Below are 18,086 nucleotides of genomic sequence, written 5' to 3'. Positions count from 1 at the left end.
AACAGCAATTCAAAAGCATTTTACCCACAAACATCAGACACTGGCAATTTTGACGCACTTACTAAGATGAGAGATGAAGGTAAAAGATGTAGAGATTTTAAGGGAAGAATAATTAAGGTATTTCTTTTGTAAAGTAGATGACATGTCAACAAGTTAAATTGAAAACCTGCCATATTCAATCACAGTGACTTCAATAATACTCAAATTGAAGTTAAAGAAAGTTTTAAGGGGAAAAAAATTAATCTCTTAATTACTCAAGAAGCTCTATTCTCAGTAACACACTTGTTTTACTGATCATTTCAAGTTCCCCCATTAGGAGTTTCTACTTTCTCAACTTAAAGCCTTGACAAGCAATAAATTTATACATCTAACTCCTTGTAGAAAACAAAATACCAAGGGATCCCACTCTGATTATAACCCAAAACTATCTACATGTAGCTCGCCAATTTCTTCATCCTGTCTCTGGATTATGTAAGAGCCAACATTGGAAGATAACAGAAAAATTCCAAAACAAAATCCTCAACAGCAAGCATTATGGATTCAAACAATGTCAACTTCTACCATCTCCTCCTCTAGTCCTTCCACATCCACATTTTCGTCTTTGCCCTTGTGCTGATAGTAAAGGCAAAAACAGCTCAACATCAGGTGCAGGGAAAGGAAATAGATGCACAGCGATTAGCCAAATCTTAAACATAAGGCTCGCATGAGAATTCAATTTAGAGAAGATCGTAGTTTGCATTTAGATAATATAGCAAGAAAAGCATCTACATAACCAAGTCACCTCTTGTGCAAATGCAAACTGAACATGCAAGCAAGAACTAAAGCAAAACTATGATCAATAACTGAACCAACCTGTGAATAAGTATTCCGAGGGACTGGGAGAGGCGGAGGAAGGAGAAATGGTAACCTTCTGACCCCACATGTAGAGGCTCCTTTATCAATTTTCCCTGATGCAGTTTCAACCACCTCAATATTCTCCTCCGCTTCAATCTCAACTAATTCATCAATGGCATGAGCAGCCATGCTGGTTGATGGTGCCGGAAGGCCTAAGCCTGAACCCTTTGGCTGAAGGATCAATCAATTATTTCAAACAGCTGAAAAGTGTCTCAATATATTTCAACAGAGCTGAATGCTTTCTGAATGGATTTTCAACAGATGCAATGATAAATAGTGAAAGCATATCTCTTGCAACCCTCTCTCTGTCACTCATTCTTTCTCACCTCCACACAGACACATCAAAACTTTAGAAGCTCCAAATATTTTACTGGTTAAAAGCTTGATAAAGGAAATACTGGGGATTTTTTAGGACTAATTCTTAGGAAAATAAAATTTAGAAAGTATGGTTTATTTTACTTGGAATTTTGTATGATTTTTAACTCCTAATTAGTATTTGATTTAGGTGGCTAATCCTAATATTTTTAGGATGACAAATACTCTACATATAGACCTAAAATCACTATATATTTGCTAGATTTTAATATAAACAATCAACGATGACTACGAGCTTAATAAATTGAGCATGTGTTTCTCCTCCAATTGAGAGAATGGGTTTCTCTATCCTTTGAGAATTTGTTTCTTCCTCCTTCCCCATTATTCTACTGGTTCTACATATTGGTATCAGAGCCAAAACTCTTGACCTTTTTTGCTTTTTCTTTTTTTTCCTTTCTTTTTGGCTTTGAAAATATCCAAGCCCCAAGCAAGCTTGTCACCTGTGTTCCTTTTCTACTGGGCTCTTCTCCTGACAAGCTTCCTCGTTGCCATCACAAGCCCACAACTTTCTGAACCTTGAACCACAGTGCTACTGCTGCTAGACCACTGGTGACCTTTGGGAGACTCCAACTGTGCCTTTTCTGTCAGCTGTTGGCACTAGAAGCAGAAATCTGATGAGGTTGAATAAACACAAGTTTTGAAATCACCCCCACCACCCCAACTGAATTTGGTGTTTGGACCTCCTTGGAGCTTCACCAGATGCCAAAAAGCATCCACCTGTTGTGGGAACCATGTCGGACAGACCAGTAGCCTATACCCGATAGCAGGTCAAGATCCACCAGGTCTGCACCTGATTTCACATTGCTACTGTGTGCATGATTTCACAGATTTAAGTGCCCTGGTAGTGCCACGTCATCAGCCGGCTCAAGCCCTTGTTAGCCGCCACTGCAATATCACGTCAGCAACAAGGCCACATCCAAAATTTTTGGGCAAGATCCATCCCTGCTAATTTTTTCAAGTTGATTCTATCTTTGACATCCATTTCGGGTAAAATTTATTATTTAATGCTGGTAAGAGCTTTGGAATTTTCTTTTTTTGTGAGACTTCATGACTGACACTGAAAGATTTCAAAATGAGGTCAATGCCTATAAGGTGCAATTATTATATACATGTCATTGGATAGGGAAACAAAAACGTACTCATTGCGACTTGAGATACCAAACAAATTTTATGGGTTAGGGAGAGAGAACTTGAAGCAAGGAAGGAAGAATAACCATTTCAACTGAAAGCAGAGTTTTTTGACATGTAATATCAAGCTTTGTTAAATTTAAAAAAGAGCTTGATGAGATATCAAAAGTTGTCAAAGACAGAACACAAAAACTTAGAAGACAAACAAGAAAAGCAACTTGAGCTGAAACTGAAGAGCAAAAAGAGCAGATTGAATCAGAAGCTTTGCTTGTTGAGCCTTCAAAGCTTGAAATACAAGAAGATAAGGTTGAGTAGGAAACTTTAACAGAACCAACCTATCAAGAGAAAGAAGCTGAAGGTGATGAGAACGAGTATGGCAATCCTGAGGAATCTATCCTAGGGGCATAGAAGAACCACAGAAACAATTGAAACTGAAAACTAATCCAATTCTCTAATTCCTAGTCAATCAATGAGCAGTTCAACTATTATTCTGACTTATTTTATATATTCTGTTGTTTCTAGAGATATGAATGAAAGGATTTCTTTGTTCCAAACTTTTTGCTATTACCCAAGACAATAAGGGTATGTCCTCCTAACTCAACGCTTGACACTGTTATTGTCCCACATCAAAGGTCCAAGTAAGCAAACATAATAAGGGTTCCTGTAAGGCGGAAAACGGGAGGAGCAAAGGTGAAAAGATGAAATGAGAATCTACCTATCCCTAGGACTCGGTGTTGCTGAAATAATGCATGTGTACAACAGCCAACTCTGCATCTGTTGACACTACAGGTCATTTCCACAAACTTCTTGTGATGTGTTAATAATCCCTCAAGACATTTGAAATGTGACTCACAACTTACTTGCGCCTTCCCAAACTCCTGGCAACAGTTCTCACTTGTTGCTCATTTTACCACGTTCTTCAAATTACCAAGGTAATGTTATATTTTTGGCAGTGAAGGCCTTCATGTCATGAACTCGTGATGAAAGCATGCATATATGCATAACACAGTTTATATTTGTACCACAAATTGATCGAAAACTGCACCATTACTTGATATTAAAACAAGATATCCCATAGGGAAACAAAGCATGAAAGGAAAAGAGAGAGAAAACCTTATCTGCAGATTGGATGCTTGCAGAAATACTCTTTCCTCTCTTTTGTTTGCTTTCATTTGTTGTAGGTTGATGACCATAATCCCCACTGTCCAACATCTCAACTTCCTTGTTGATAGCCGATTGCATAGCGTGTGCATTAAATTGAGAACGCTTCCGCAGTCTTGTAGGCCCAGTATGATATACTCCACCATTGGTCAAATTTCCTAAAATTGCAAAGAGGGTAGCCATGGAATGGCATCATAGGCCATTAGGAAGCAGAAATTAGAAATGGCAACCAGGTATCAAAGTGAATCTCTAATGACATAATACCAAAACATGGCATATTGTAATGCCCAATTATCTGCCTGATGTAGAAAATAACAGATTGAGAAAGAGCATGATTATATTGACAGTCTTTCCATTCGTTACTAAGTCCCATATTCATGTTTCTAAGCTGTTAGATCTTCTCTTACAGGCATTCCTTAGTGTCAAAACTATTAACAGATAGTAGTTGCAGCCACAGGTCTTTTTTCAAGTTTATCCTCTATTACTTCTTATAAAGTGATTGTGTTTGGCTTTAGTAGTCAAAATAATAAAGTTACTAAGTTTATATTGGTAGTCCAAAGACTAATTGGGATTAGGTTGATGAGAGTCAATCAATACTGCACATAATCTATCAAATATTAGTTTAATAAATGATATAAAGATTTCAGAAATTTTGAAATACCAAGGACAAAATTGCCTTCATAGGTGTGATCGCTCAGGAAACCTATGTTTGATTCAATTGAAGCTATTCCTTTTCAAGAAACACTGATTGGGTATTTTGTCAAGGGTTTTGAGTGGGATAACCATAATTATGACAACATTTTTCTTCTGATTGTTTTGCTGAAACAAATTGCATGTAGAATATAATATCAATTTTTTTTTACACACATTCTGAAACAAATGCTTTGCCCTCTCTTGGCAGTAGCATTAACTGGATTGCAAGTGATTATCTTCACAGATTAAAGCACTTAGGGATCAATTTATTCTTTTTCCTTCTTGTTTTGTGGTACTCATTAAGCACCTTCACAGTATGCTGAGGATCAGTTATAACGCACCATCACAGGTAAATCATTTCAATCCCAATTCAAAACCTAAACTGCATTATGCACCCATTGAATCCTTAAAATCCAGAATTTATTCAACTGTTCAAACTTGCTATCTGTCACTTGTTTCCAATTTTGTGATAGACTGGCTTAGCTTCACACTATTCTAACAAAGAGGTACTTTGGCTCAGGACCAGGAGAGAAGTTGAAGATGCTTTTACAAAGTGAAAATTTTCAACAAAGACCTAGGATCTTAAAATACTTCCTATGCTATAACACAATTAAGAACAGTTGATACCCAAGAAATTTGAGAACAATTAAGCACACAAATAAGTGTAATGAGCCAAACATGCAGTATGATGCTAAAAAAGCTGAAAATCCCATTATTGCTTGATTCAAGAATAGGCAGAGATTGGAAATTCAAACATCTATGATTCGCAACTAATATGACCTTGAAGATGCAAATGATTAGATCAGAAAAGCAAACCAAAAAAAGGCCAAACTGCCTCAAATTATACTAAACAAATATGAAAATAAAACTCAACTAAACATATGCCTCATATACATCTAGTCTAGAAAAAAAAAAAAAAAAAGAACAGCAATTTGACAAGGCAAAAGAAAGGGCAGCTACAAGTTGCCAAACTGTACGCAATATGATTTTTGTAGGGTGCTTGTGATAGCAACATAGCAAGGAGTCTTGAAACTAGGAAATCAGGCCTAAAACAAATAAAAGGGCATGAGCTGAAAGAAAGAAAAGAAGGGAAGATTCTAGAAATATACAGCTGGAGGAGGTTAGCAAAGAAATGAATCAGTTGGAGAAAAATGCTGTGGTGTTGCCATCTGGAGATACCAACGTAAAGGGAAATTAAATTTATTATATAAAGAGGCTAATCTCATCGGCTAAGGCAGGCTTGTCCTTATTTTCTTTGGACTATTCCTGGGACTAGCAGTGCTAACGCGGGAAGTGTTTCCTGGGGGGTTGTTTGTCAACCATTTTTCTTCTTGCTCCTTGTTTTTTCACATTTCAGAACTCTCATTGTAGTTGAAAGGGCTTTCTGACATTATTATAGAAATAGAAGTTTCAGTTTTCTTTACAAACTCTCGATTTACATTACAAATGATGCCCAACTCTATCAATTGGTCCGACCTTCCGGATACCCAAAACCATAATAGAAATTTCAGAGAGAAGATAGAGAGGAACATGGAAGTTTGGCAAGAGAACCTGGCTATTTTCCATCGTGAGCAGGAAGAAAAATTTAATAAGATTGAAAAATTAGTCATCGACTTATTAGGAAAGAGGCGACTGCTAGAAACGACGAAGCTCTCAAGCAATATCTTCATCAACAGTGATGAGTATGAGACTACTCGCTCATATACTGGAGCTCTGTTTCGGGAGAACATATCATTTTAAATTTCCCAAATTCAATGGACAAGATCCAAAAGACTGGATTGCTCATGCTGAGCAATATTTTGAACGATTTGACACTCATGAGGAGATGAAGATCTAAAAGGTTCTTGCTAGCATGGAGGGATATTTCCTTCACTGGTTTCGTGAGCTCCGACAATAGGTTCCTAATCTGACTTGGGATCAATTAAAATCAAATTTGTTGCAAAATTTTGAAATGAAAATCAAATAAAATTCTTCTACAGATCTGAATACCATTCAACAGATAGAATTGAATGTAAAGAGCAAGGGCACTTCCGTCTCCAAAGTAATGCCATCTCCAAAGTAGTGCTATCTAGTGTTCACCATTTGAACAGTTTGCAATTGAACCATGGGAGGAAATGGGAGGGCTGCAACAATTACTGGATATCAACGGAGATAGTATGACAAACTCTATCTGAAAGATTGACCGAGAGTTAGGAGAGTAGAGCAAGAAGGGGTGCTAGATTTCGTGTTTAGGGAATCTGTGAGGAAGAAAGAATGAAGAATTTGGGTGTGAACCAAAGGAAAGAGATGTTGAACCAATTTCAACAATGGGCTCGGGTTTTGGAACCAAGCTGCATCACTCTAGTGTTGGCCCAAAACATGCCAGCCCACTCCTATTTCAGTTTGAAAAAAATACCACCTACACCTCCTGATTTAAGAGGACCAAAGTTGAGAAGGATTAAGACCCACACATCGTCTTCCTCAACATCTCAGCCGCTAAGTATTTTCTTGGGCTGTCACAAAACTTTCCATTCTTTTCTAGTTACCGCAATTAATTTGGAAATTACATCCAAAATTTCTTCTATTCACAAAACCATGCAAAATGACTTTACATTGAGAGGTGATCATCAATATCCATAAACACTGCGTCAAGTGAGATAGACATCATTTTTGGGTCATGGAAATGGTTCAGTGCAGCAATAGGCGTGATTATCCTTCATATATGGAGTGTGGTAGATTTATTGCTTCTGTATTCTGTTTCCCACATAGCTAATTGGAGGTTGAAGATCAATTTTGTTTTCCAGGTATTTCTTTCAATTCTTAGCTTCGTAAGATGGTTTTTAATCTTCTGTACACCATTTTATCATGTCTACTCGATGGAGAAAGGAGAATGGATTGTGTTAAAATCAATGACCTCTATAGTTGTTTTCGTAGTAGTTTTTAGTTTTACTTCAATGGGAATTGGGACATTGATAATGAGACCAAAATGTTTGACGAATCAACCACTGAAGCCCAATATTAGAGCTACAAGCCTGTGGTGCTTCTTCAAGGTCACGTGTCAACCCTCAAGTTTTGTTGAATTTTAACCAGTAACATTTTTTATGTGGAAAGTTTGGTTTATTACATGGTATGCTCCTGGTGTAATTTCTTGTAATGGCAGACTATGGGTAGCATATTCGCAGGCTACATCAGCTATGGCAAGAGAAGGTGGCGACAAGGCTTTCAAGGATCATTTTCGGACTAAGTTTCAAAAAGCGAAAGTGGTGTTCGAGAAAACCAACTAGATTTATGAAGTAACTTGTATGAACTCTGCTTATTTCAGCCTTGAGGACAAGGCTGGTCTTCAAGGGATTGGCAATGATAGCAACATAGCAAGGAGTCTTGAAGCTAGGAAATTAGGCCTAAAACAAATAGAAGGGCATGAGCTGAAAGAAAGACAAAGAAAGGAAGATTCTAGAATTATACAGCTGGAGGAGATTAGCAAAGAAATAAATCAGTTAAAGAAAAATGTTGTGGTGTTGCCATCTGGATATACCAAAAAAAGGGAAATTAAATCTATTATATATAGAGGCTAATCTCATCAACTAAGGCAGGCTTCTCATTATTTTCTTTGGGTATTGCTGGACTAGCAGTGCTAGTATGGGAAGTGTTTCCTGGGGGTTGTTTGTCAACCATTTTTCTTCTTGTTCCTTGTTCTTTTACATTTCAGAACTCTCATTGTAGTTGAAAGAGCTTTCTGCCATTATTATAGAAATAGAAGTTTCAGTTTTCTTTATGAACTCTCTATTTACATTACAAATGGTTCCTAACTCTATCAGCTTGTGTACATCATATTGCTGGCTTCTCAACCTTGATTTAATTTATAACAAACAAAGAAAATGCAAAATCTAGAGAATGATCAAATGCTGAACATAAAGCATGTCAAAGAAATTACCACATTTTGCCAATTCTTCTGCAGTATCATGTTTAACAAACAGAACTTTCTTGCCAGGTGAATAATTATTCTGCACCTCATTCTGTGGGCAGACAGCATGATAACCAGGAGCATCTCCATCACTGACAATATTGATGCTCGAATCCTCTTCATTTCCACCAGTTGCAGTGTCAGAGCCGAGATGATCACCCAACCTCTGAAGTCGAATTTGTGACCTATACATTAACATGAATAAGTGAATTATGAACATGGCCAACTCCAAATGCTGCTAAACTAGAGAAAATGACAGAAAAAGCTATCAAACAGAAAATCTGCATAAGAAACTATTGAAATATCACAATAAGAACTTACCTTTTCAAATCCTCTTGAGCCCGCACATACCTCTTATGTGTTTTGACAAACTTCTTGATTTTTGAAATGGTCCTGGAAATTTCAATAAAAAATAGAGGAGTTTAAAAAAATAAAAATAAAAAAAAAAAGGGAACTCCCATCAGAAGAGAATACAAAAGGGAACTCCCATCAGAAGAGAATACCAAACAGATTACATATTGATGGGACAAAAAAAGGGAAAGTTATGTTACTAACTTTCATGAGTGACTACCTTCTATATTCCTCTTTTTCTTTGGACAATTGAGAATCAAGCTCCAGAATTCTGGAAGTTAGAATTTCTGCTTCTTCAACTTTCTCTTCTTCTAAGGTCTTCAAAATATAAGCATCAAACATCAAATTCTATGCATTGGTTTCACATGAAAGCAACAATAATTAATACCAAAGTTAAATATAAAACAACAAAAGAATATACAAAATTTGAGACAGATGACAACATGACAAAAATGAAGATACAGAATCAAATAACCTAATACTCCCAGTATAAAATAATTGGTAAGTTTAAAAAAAAGGGCAAAAAGTTCAAATATACCTCTGAACTTTTCATCAAAATCTAAATAAGCGCTATCTAATCTTTTTTCGCAAAAATAAAACCTCAAACTTTACCTTCAACTCAAAACAAGCCTTGACCTAATAAAACATTATTTTTTGTATTTACAGGAAATAATATTTTATTATTATAGGAAATAACATAAAAACTAACTATACTGACCTTTAAATGAGATTTCTGCTGATCAAGCATGTCAATCTCTGATTGTACTTCTATTAGCTGTACATTTCCCAGAAAAATAATAATAAAATAACTAAATTGTAGAGGATATATAACATTCAGAATTGAACATGTAAAACTCTTCTAACCTGCTTCTTAAGAACAATTACAGAATCAGTTGATGTGCTTTTTCTTATTTTATCCCAATCTTTTGCCCCATCTAAGCTTTTCAGGCTTCCAGATAAATCACTTTGACCATCAAAATGCTGTTTTTTCCTGCGTTTTCTGTCCCTATAAAAGAAAAGAACTGCTATCTTAGAACCCAAATGTCTATACAACATGGAGATGAAAACAAAACAAAAGGAAAAAAGTCAATGTTTACATGTAGAGAACAAAAAGCTTATTGAATTGCCAAAAATTTGCCTCAAAAAAATGCCTAAAACCTTCTCTTCTCAAACTTATTTTCCCCATTCAAAACAAATCAGCTTGCAAGACTTCCCTATCACATCATGTTTTCAGAGATGATCTCTAAAATCAAGTGTTCAAATCAAGAAAACTAAAAAAAAAATGTTACTTATTATGCACACTTCCTAATGAAACAAGTTGATCCTATGGAAGTATTAATCAGTTAACACACGTCCAAGCCTACAGAATGGAGAAGGCTCATGTTATGACTAAGGAATAAAGAAATAGTAGATTAGTCTCTTCAGTCAATTGTAACTGAAGAAACTAGTTATGAGACCCAAAATAGTATAAATAGGAACTTGCTTGTAAAGAGAAAGATATCCAAAATCATTAGTAATCAAGATAAACTCTTTTCCCCTATTTCTGCTCTCTCCTCTTCTCTAATTCTCTCCATTACTTCTCCCTTTCTATTTCTTTTCTCAATCCAATTTACTTCTATTTCTTTCTCTCTCTATTTCTCTGTTTCAAAGGGAATTACAGGTCTGCTATGTAACAAGTGTATCAGATCTCTATTCCACCTGGTCTCCTTCCAATCCTTTCTGCTGGCATTGCAATCCTGAGCAGAATTATGGGATTCTTTCAAAATTCCAGAATTTCAAGTTTCTCTCTGTTCTTTTCTCTTTCTCTCTTCTTTCCCTCTACTCCTTTTATTCTTCTCTGAGATTTTTTTTTTATTTTCTTTTCCCTATTTCTTCTCCCTTGCTTCCATGGAATTTCTTTCCCTCTTTCTTGATCTTTTGTAGATTTCTGTTTATATCTTCTGTTTTCCTTCTTAAAGTTTTCAATTCCTGCATTTCAAGAAATCTATTCTTGAAATTCTTGAAAATCTCATTCTAGGGTTATCCTCTGTTTCCTGTTTTGGAATACTGTTCTGAGTTTTCTATTTCCTTTCTCAACCCGGTCTCTTTTCTAGTTTCTTTTCGCAGTTTCGGGTCTCTATTCCATGTCTCTTTCTAGGGTTTGGACTTATATTTCTTTGCTTTGGGCTTGACAAAAGATTACTTTCTTCTTCTCTTCTGAAACCCTATTCTTGAAATTCTTGAATCATGCAAGTACAATCTTTGGTACAAATGTTTATTAATAGAGGAGTGGAAATTCTAGATAGAATGTTAAGGAACAAGAGTCGCTGGAACAAAGAATTGAAAAAGTGATTCAGAAAATGGAAAGATTGGATCAAAAATGGGAAAAATTAGAGCAATCCACTCAAAGAGAGAAGGTTGCAGTCTTTGTTCATAAAGATCAACTTTTTGAAAGCCCTAGTGAAGAACAAGATACCTTATATGAAACTTCCAAAAATGAAGACAAGGGTACTGTTATGGAGGAGGATTTTATTGCTGATTTGTCTAGTGTAAATGAGGTCATCTATGAGAAGGAGAATAATGAAGATGGTGATGACATGGAACTAGAATCTGGAATAGGGACAACAGAAGCTAAAACTAAATTTTTTTACTATAGAAATTAGTGGGAATGTTCTCGAAAACAAGAAAGATAAAGGAGTTACAAAAAGTGTGAATATAGTAAGCAATTGGCAGAATTTTAGGGAACACGATGGGGAGTTCAGTTGCTGTAATCCTATAAGTCTCTTGGAAGATGAATGGGAAATATCGAGAAGGGAAAGGAAGAAAATTCAACCATCAAATGGAAATGTGATTTTGAAAGAACAAGCATGGGAAATTTGGAGAAGAAAAAGAAAGAAAAAAAAAAACTTGTCAATAAAGAGTCCATACTGTCAGCTACAACTTTAGCCCAATTCTCTGGAACATTTCAACTTTCAGCTAAAGCACGTGCAAGAAGTTAATATTTGGGAGGGGATTAACTGCCCAGCAAAAGCTGCTGTTTGGGACTTCCATGTCCTTTCCGACCAAGGCTGAGGAAAGAAGCACCAGAAATTCATTTCAATATACAGCATTTTCTTCATCCTTGGGGACGAGAATAATTACAAGGAGAGGGGAATGTTATGACTAAGCAATAAAGAAATAGTAGATTAGTCTCTTCAGTCAATTGTAACTGTAGAAACTAGTTATGAGACCCAAAATAGTATAAATAGGAACTTGTTTGTAAAGAGAAAGATATCCAACATCATTAGTAATCAAGATAAACTCTTTCTCTATATTTCTGCTCTCTCCTCTTCTCTAATTCTCTCTATTACTTCTCCCCTTTCTATTTCTTTTCTCAACCCAACTCTCTCCCTATTTCTCTATTTCAAAGAGAATTACAGGTCTGCTATGTAACAGCTCACAAGCCCGGCTGTTTACCCATCAGATAGTTATGATATAATATTTGGCAACGCTTGTCAAGCCCACGGGCCTTTTTTGAATCTTCTTAAATTGCTAAACTGCCTAGAAGAAAATGTCGCTACCATAGTCCAGAGAGACGCAGCTTTTTATGACAAAATTGGAAAGAGTAATAAAAATATTTTCCAAGTCCAATTGCACAAAACACAACTCTCACAAGGCTTTTGCTAGAGATCTAGGAACAACTAGGCATGGCCATGGTTCATGAACCACCAGGAAGTAGGAACCAATGGTTCTGGTTCATGAAGGAGAAGAACCAGAATTGAATCAGTGGAAGCCAGTTCAGGTCTAGTTCCAATTCAATCCCCTTTATTTAAAAATAAAAATACACACTTTATGTCAGTTCAAAAGTTTTTTAAGAATATACAAGAATTAAACAATTAACTTAAAATTTTTAATGAAATAATTCAGGGAAAACCAGAAATTTTATTTGAAAAGATTTTTAATAATTTAAAACTTAAAATAATAGAGTTTAGCCAAATTTCTATCAATTATGTTTACAATAATAATTAATCAAAATTATTTCCTCAAAGGGTTTAGTCAATTTCCTTTAATTATGTTAATCTCCTTTCTTCATTCAAGTAAGGAATCAATCTGGACAGCCTGGTTCAAGTCCAGCAAATGGGAAGGGCAAACAGGTTCAAAAAGAAATGATGATAGCATCATACATCAGGCATGAATGCCATAAACGGGTTAAAAATAAAATAACACAACCAATATAGCCACAACAAAAAGATCTTGGGAAAGGAAATACCCAACAAAACTCAAATAAATTGGTAGCAACAAAAGATGTATAATTTTAATATACCTGCTTTTCTCAAGGGACCTGGAAGAGCTAGCTCCTGAAACAAATACAGTAAACAAGAGGGATAAAGATAAGGGATAATTACAAGTTCACGATATAATTAAAATGAACCTCAAATTTGATTCCACTTATCCTTGATATTTGTGTTAATGCATCCAAAACTTAAAGAAATGACAAGTACATATAACCAAAGGATATCAAGTGCACAACTCAGCTTAATCCATAGCCAAGAAATGATAACAGAGATAGTGACTATATGAGTAGAATACGTGACTAATCCATATGATGTGATTTCTGACCATGAAATGTGTGCTGGCTTCTTGTATTTCTTCCTGGAGAAATCCTACGGTGTGGTGATAACCTCTTGTCGAGCTTATCCCTCAAATCACCACCTCGACGGTCCCGTTTACCTGCATTACGAAAGAAAAAGAATTTCCAGTTGAGCAGAGTGGTTGTTATCTTTCAATATGTCTTCTTATAGTTGCAGGCATAGAACCCATAAATAGCAATGAGGCTAAGCTTACCATCACATGGAAAAATAAGAGTAACATAACAATGAACAGTAATAGTGCCTTCTTGCCAATTCCAAAGGGGCCATGAAACCATCCCCTCATTTAATGAATAGAGACAGAAACTTCACCAGATAACACTGGGAGAACCATTCGATACATCAAAGTAGAATGGAATAAGAATAGTTGATAAACTCCATCTTCTCGTTGATCAATAAGACAGAAAATACAATTGAATACAAAAGATTTCTCCGTTGAGCCATATTGAGAAATAATATGCAAAAAAGAATTGATTTCTTCAGGATATAACTCATTAAAACTGCATGTATTCCTTCTTTTAAGAAATTCCTCCACAATGTCATTCAAGGAGAAGAAGTGATAAACAATGTGGACACCTAGCCTCCATCAGTTTACATTGTTGAATATATTAGTGATAACATTTGGGTATTCACCAAAGGTGTCTGTGATCTCAAAATCAATAAAGAACATGAACTCCACGAAACCACTACCGTCCTCCTTCAAAAAGTTGCGGTTTGGCAGGTATTGTAAGATAGATGAGGATAAAGACCACCATGATAAATAGCAAAACCAGCATTATAAAAAGCATGAATGCTGTGAGTTGACATCTTCATTCATAAATTAGAAATCCACGCTGCTGATTAAAGCAACTGATATCTCCAGAAGGCATTTTGATTGCATCTCCAGTCACTACATTAGTTGAAACTCCTACACATTTCATAAAGCACATGTATCTGGACATTTCACTCTGAATCATGCAAAATAATTTGACAAGAGCAGGTACCTATTGTAAGAGCTGCTCGTCCAAATAAAATTTCAGACAGAAAAAAACTAACAAATATGACTTGGTAAAAATTTAGTGAGAACTAAAAAAAATAGAGAAACAGCAATATTGGAGCTTCACTTCATCATATGCTCTGACAATAACAAAACATATCAGTACCACTCAAGGAGGCAGGTAGATCCAAAAAGACACCTCTGGATCAGAAAAATATAGCAAGATGTAACCTTAATTTGAAGGAACAGACCCCCTAACACATTTGGGGTGCAACTATATTGCAGACATGTTTTACACATAACGAAGAATACAAAAATATCAGTCAACAATAGCCAATAAGGTTCGTCCATTGAAAATACAAAATCAAACAAATTAATTCATGTTCAAAACCACAATAACTGCCACCATAATTTCTCATTGAAAACTCATAAAATTCCTAAATCGTGGGAAACGAAATTGGAATTAGAAACAACTAAAACAGAAAGATAAACAATCCAAAGAATACTCAAGCATGAAATTGCAGAGACACAAAAATGTTTTCACTGCCAATTACAATTAACAACAAAGGCAAATGATATATAAGGGTATTCAGAATTTCCATAAAAAATAAAAATAAAAATAATTATGAAGCAGGGTATTTGAGGGAAGCAAAAAGGAGCCAAATTACCATTGTAAGAACCCAAAAATTGTCGAAGTTCAACACTTCCATGGGCGAAAGAGCAATTCTGCCGCGAACAATGACCCCTTTGATACAAAACACATAACTTCGTTTTGAAGAGCTTCCGTTCAACCATCTTCTAAAAACCCGAAAAGAAAATCAGAGAAAATAGATCTTCCAAGAGATATCGAAGCGAAATTATGAAGAAGAATAGCATGAAAAAACAATCCCCATTTCGTGGCTTTATCTGGAAGCAAACAGAAAAGGTTCCTGCGCGTTAAAAGGAAGCTGTAGATTGTGAGTTGGAGAAAATAGAAAGGGAAAGAAAAGCAGAAAATTTGCATTGTCGGGCGAGCGAAAAATACCTTTATAGTAATGGAGATGGGCAAAGAATTGTCGAGGACAAGTGGGTCACAGAGAGAGAGAGAGAGAGAGAGAGGAGAAAAGGAAAACCCCTGGAGATATTGCTAAACCCCGATTGGCAAGAGCTGCGAAATACCTTGGCTTCAGGATCACCGGATTAGAAGAAACATGATTGGAGATGGAAACAAGCTCAACCCTTTCTTTTCTTCTTTTTTTTTTTTGTTTGTTCCTTTGTATATAGTACACGGCCCTCGGCTGTAGTAGAAAAAGGATTTAGTAAGTTTGGATTTAAAACAAAATGTAATTGATTAAATTAAAAATTAGAAATTTTAATATTTATAAAAATTAAATTATATTGAATTAAATTTAATTTGATTTAATCCGTTTAAATTTTTAATAATTTTTTTATTTTTTATATTTTACTTTTAATATTTTAAAATTTAATTAAAATATTTTAATTTTAATATAATTTAATTTTTTATATCATTAAAAATAATATTTAATTTAATTCATTTAAATTTCTAATAAATTTTTTATCTTTTATATTTTATTTTTAATATTTTAAAATTTAATTAAAATATTTTAATTTTAATATAATTTAATTTTTATATTATTAAAAATAATATTTAATTTAATTCGTTTAAATTTTTAATAAATTTTTTATTTTTTATATTTTATTTTTAAAATTTTAAAATTTAATTAAAATATTTTAATTTTAATATAATTTAATTATTTATATTATTAAAAATAATATATTATTATTACTAATTCAATTCAATTAATTTTTTTAATTTAAATCGATTATACTCATTTGTAATAAACTCATGGATTAGTCTCAATTTAGCAGAGACATTAGCTTAACTAATAAAATACCTTTAAACATAAGAGCAATTAACAAATTAAACAAGTGAATTGAATTAAATTTATATTTATTAAATTATTAAAAATCTCTAAATATTTTTTTAAAAAAATTATTTCTCTCAAATAATAAAAAATTACAAAAATTTTAAAATAAAATAAATTTAAATTCACCTTCATCGAGGATTAAAAAGGTTATTTTATTTTTTCGCTAAATAGATCTGCGAGTTTCCATTAAAGGTTGGTTAAGTCATAATATATTAAAATATTTTTTATTAATAAAATATTATTTCTACAGTTCTTCAATATAATTTTTATTAAAATAAAAATCTAAAATAATAAATAACTGCAATAAAAATGATGGCTCTCCATTGTGTTTCTTAGGATGAACAATATTCGATTTAAATCAAAAAAAATGGATTGAATCGAATTAATTTTAAATTTTAGTTCGATTTTTTATTTAATTTAATTCGATTTGATTTTTAATTTTAAAAATTTTGGTTATTTCAATTCGGTTTGGTTTTAATCAGAAAAAAATTAAAAAAACCGAATCGAACCGATTAGTAATAATAATATATTATTTTCAATAATATTGAAAAATTAAATTATATTAAAATTAAAATATTTTAATTAAATTTTAAAATATTAAAAATAAAGTGTAAAAAATAAAAAATTTATTAAAAATTAAAATCGAACCGAATCAAATCGAATCAGACCGTTTTGATTTGATTCAATTTCTGATCAAAATCAATTCGATTTAGTTTTTATAAATACTAAAATTTCAATTTTCAGTTCAATTCGATTTTAAACTGAACCGACTGAATGCTCACCGTAGTGTTCTTTTCTCCTTGTGGTAATCATCAATTCATCAGCATCTAAATGCTTGAAAAGCATTAGAAAAAAAGGATAATTAAAAAAATATTAACATGGAATTTGGCATTTTTTTAAATAAAATTTTATAATTTAATTTATAATAAAAAAGAGTCACCATAATTTTATTTCATAAAAAGGTGAGATTTTCCTATTTAATACTGTTAATAAATATTAATTTGATATGTAAAAATTAATTTAAAATAATTTTTATTTAAGATAAATTATATTTTAATTTTTAAAATTTTATAAAATATATAATTTAGCTTAGATATTTATAAATTTAATTATAAAGTTTTATTTTATAATAAAATAGTTTCTTTAATTATAATTTATCTTTATATTCTTATGAATTGATCTTTAAATATTATAATTATTTATAAATATGTATTTATATATTTTTTTAAATTAATTTCATATGTTTATTAAATTTAATATTTTAAAATAAATTAAAAATACGAAACTCTGAATGAAATTTTTTATTAATTAGAATAAAAATGAGATATCCAAATCTCCTTTACAAGTATAAATATCGAGTTTCAATCTACAAAATAAAAAAGAGTATCGAGTGATTAGTCACAGATATCCTCTCATTACCTAAATCAGAAAATAGTTTATTAAAAATTTGAGAATAAAGATCAAGAAAATAGAATAAAAAACATACCACGAGATACTTTTATATAATCTCAATTAATTGAATCATTTTACGACTAAAATTCTTTATGGAACCTATTTTAGTCCTAAATTATCTTAATAAAAATAGATTAAGAGTCATTTATTGATAGACACAAAATTTATTTAAAATTCGATATTCAAGTAGTTATACTAATATAAAATTCTTTATTTTCGATTTTCGATCTTGATGTGTGAATTCAGATGCAGATTTAGACACATTCGACGATCTTTCTAGTTAATTAGAACAAGACCTATGTTTAAAATTAATGTTCAGATCGAACCTTCGGGATTCTCGAAACTTTTCTTGGTCTTGTGTATAGGTCCAATTACATGAACCACCGTTATAATACCGGATACATCAAGTATACTCTGCAACTGCAAAAGCCCCTCTCAACTTCTCAACCTTTCTCTGTCGTGAAGATGAAGATGGGTATAATCTTGCAACCCACTTTCTTTACTTTTCATCTTATGAGGCAGTGGACTGCATTCCAATCAAATCGGCTATGGTGGAGAACGCAACAAAGAGATTAAAG

The 18,086-nt window shown here is 33.1% G+C and overlaps 1 protein-coding gene across 5 annotated transcripts; it reads right to left on the bottom strand.

Annotated features, from left to right (window-relative positions):
* Positions 1 to 221: 221 nt before the first annotated feature.
* LOC110628089 (zinc finger CCCH domain-containing protein 40) lies at positions 222 to 15,409 on the bottom strand. Of its 5 annotated transcripts, none has more exons than XM_021774566.1 (12): positions 15,153 to 15,409; positions 14,797 to 15,057; positions 13,124 to 13,234; positions 12,828 to 12,861; positions 9,410 to 9,551; positions 9,264 to 9,320; positions 8,766 to 8,863; positions 8,516 to 8,587; positions 8,165 to 8,379; positions 3,511 to 3,716; positions 853 to 1,065; positions 222 to 612 (listed from the first exon to the last, which is right to left on the bottom strand). In XM_021774566.1, the coding sequence occupies exons 2-12, from the start codon at positions 14,921 to 14,923 to the stop codon at positions 541 to 543; spliced, it is 1,347 nt and encodes a 448-aa protein (XP_021630258.1). In that variant the 5' UTR covers positions 14,924 to 15,057; positions 15,153 to 15,409; the 3' UTR covers positions 222 to 540. The 5 variants fall into 5 exon arrangements, with proteins under 5 accessions (XP_021630258.1, XP_021630260.1, XP_043804681.1 ...); XM_021774568.2 differs by lacking the exon at positions 15,153 to 15,409 and adding an exon at positions 13,349 to 13,473 and having other exon boundaries at positions 14,797 to 15,052; XM_043948746.1 differs by lacking the exon at positions 15,153 to 15,409 and adding an exon at positions 13,349 to 14,147 and having other exon boundaries at positions 14,797 to 14,936.
* Positions 15,410 to 18,086: the final 2,677 nt, after the last annotated feature.

This window comes from Manihot esculenta, chromosome 12 (assembly GCF_001659605.2).
Source record: "Manihot esculenta cultivar AM560-2 chromosome 12, M.esculenta_v8, whole genome shotgun sequence".
In the NCBI taxonomy this organism is placed as follows: Eukaryota; Viridiplantae; Streptophyta; class Magnoliopsida; order Malpighiales; family Euphorbiaceae; genus Manihot; species Manihot esculenta.
This window is presented reverse-complemented; position numbering and strand designations above follow the sequence as displayed.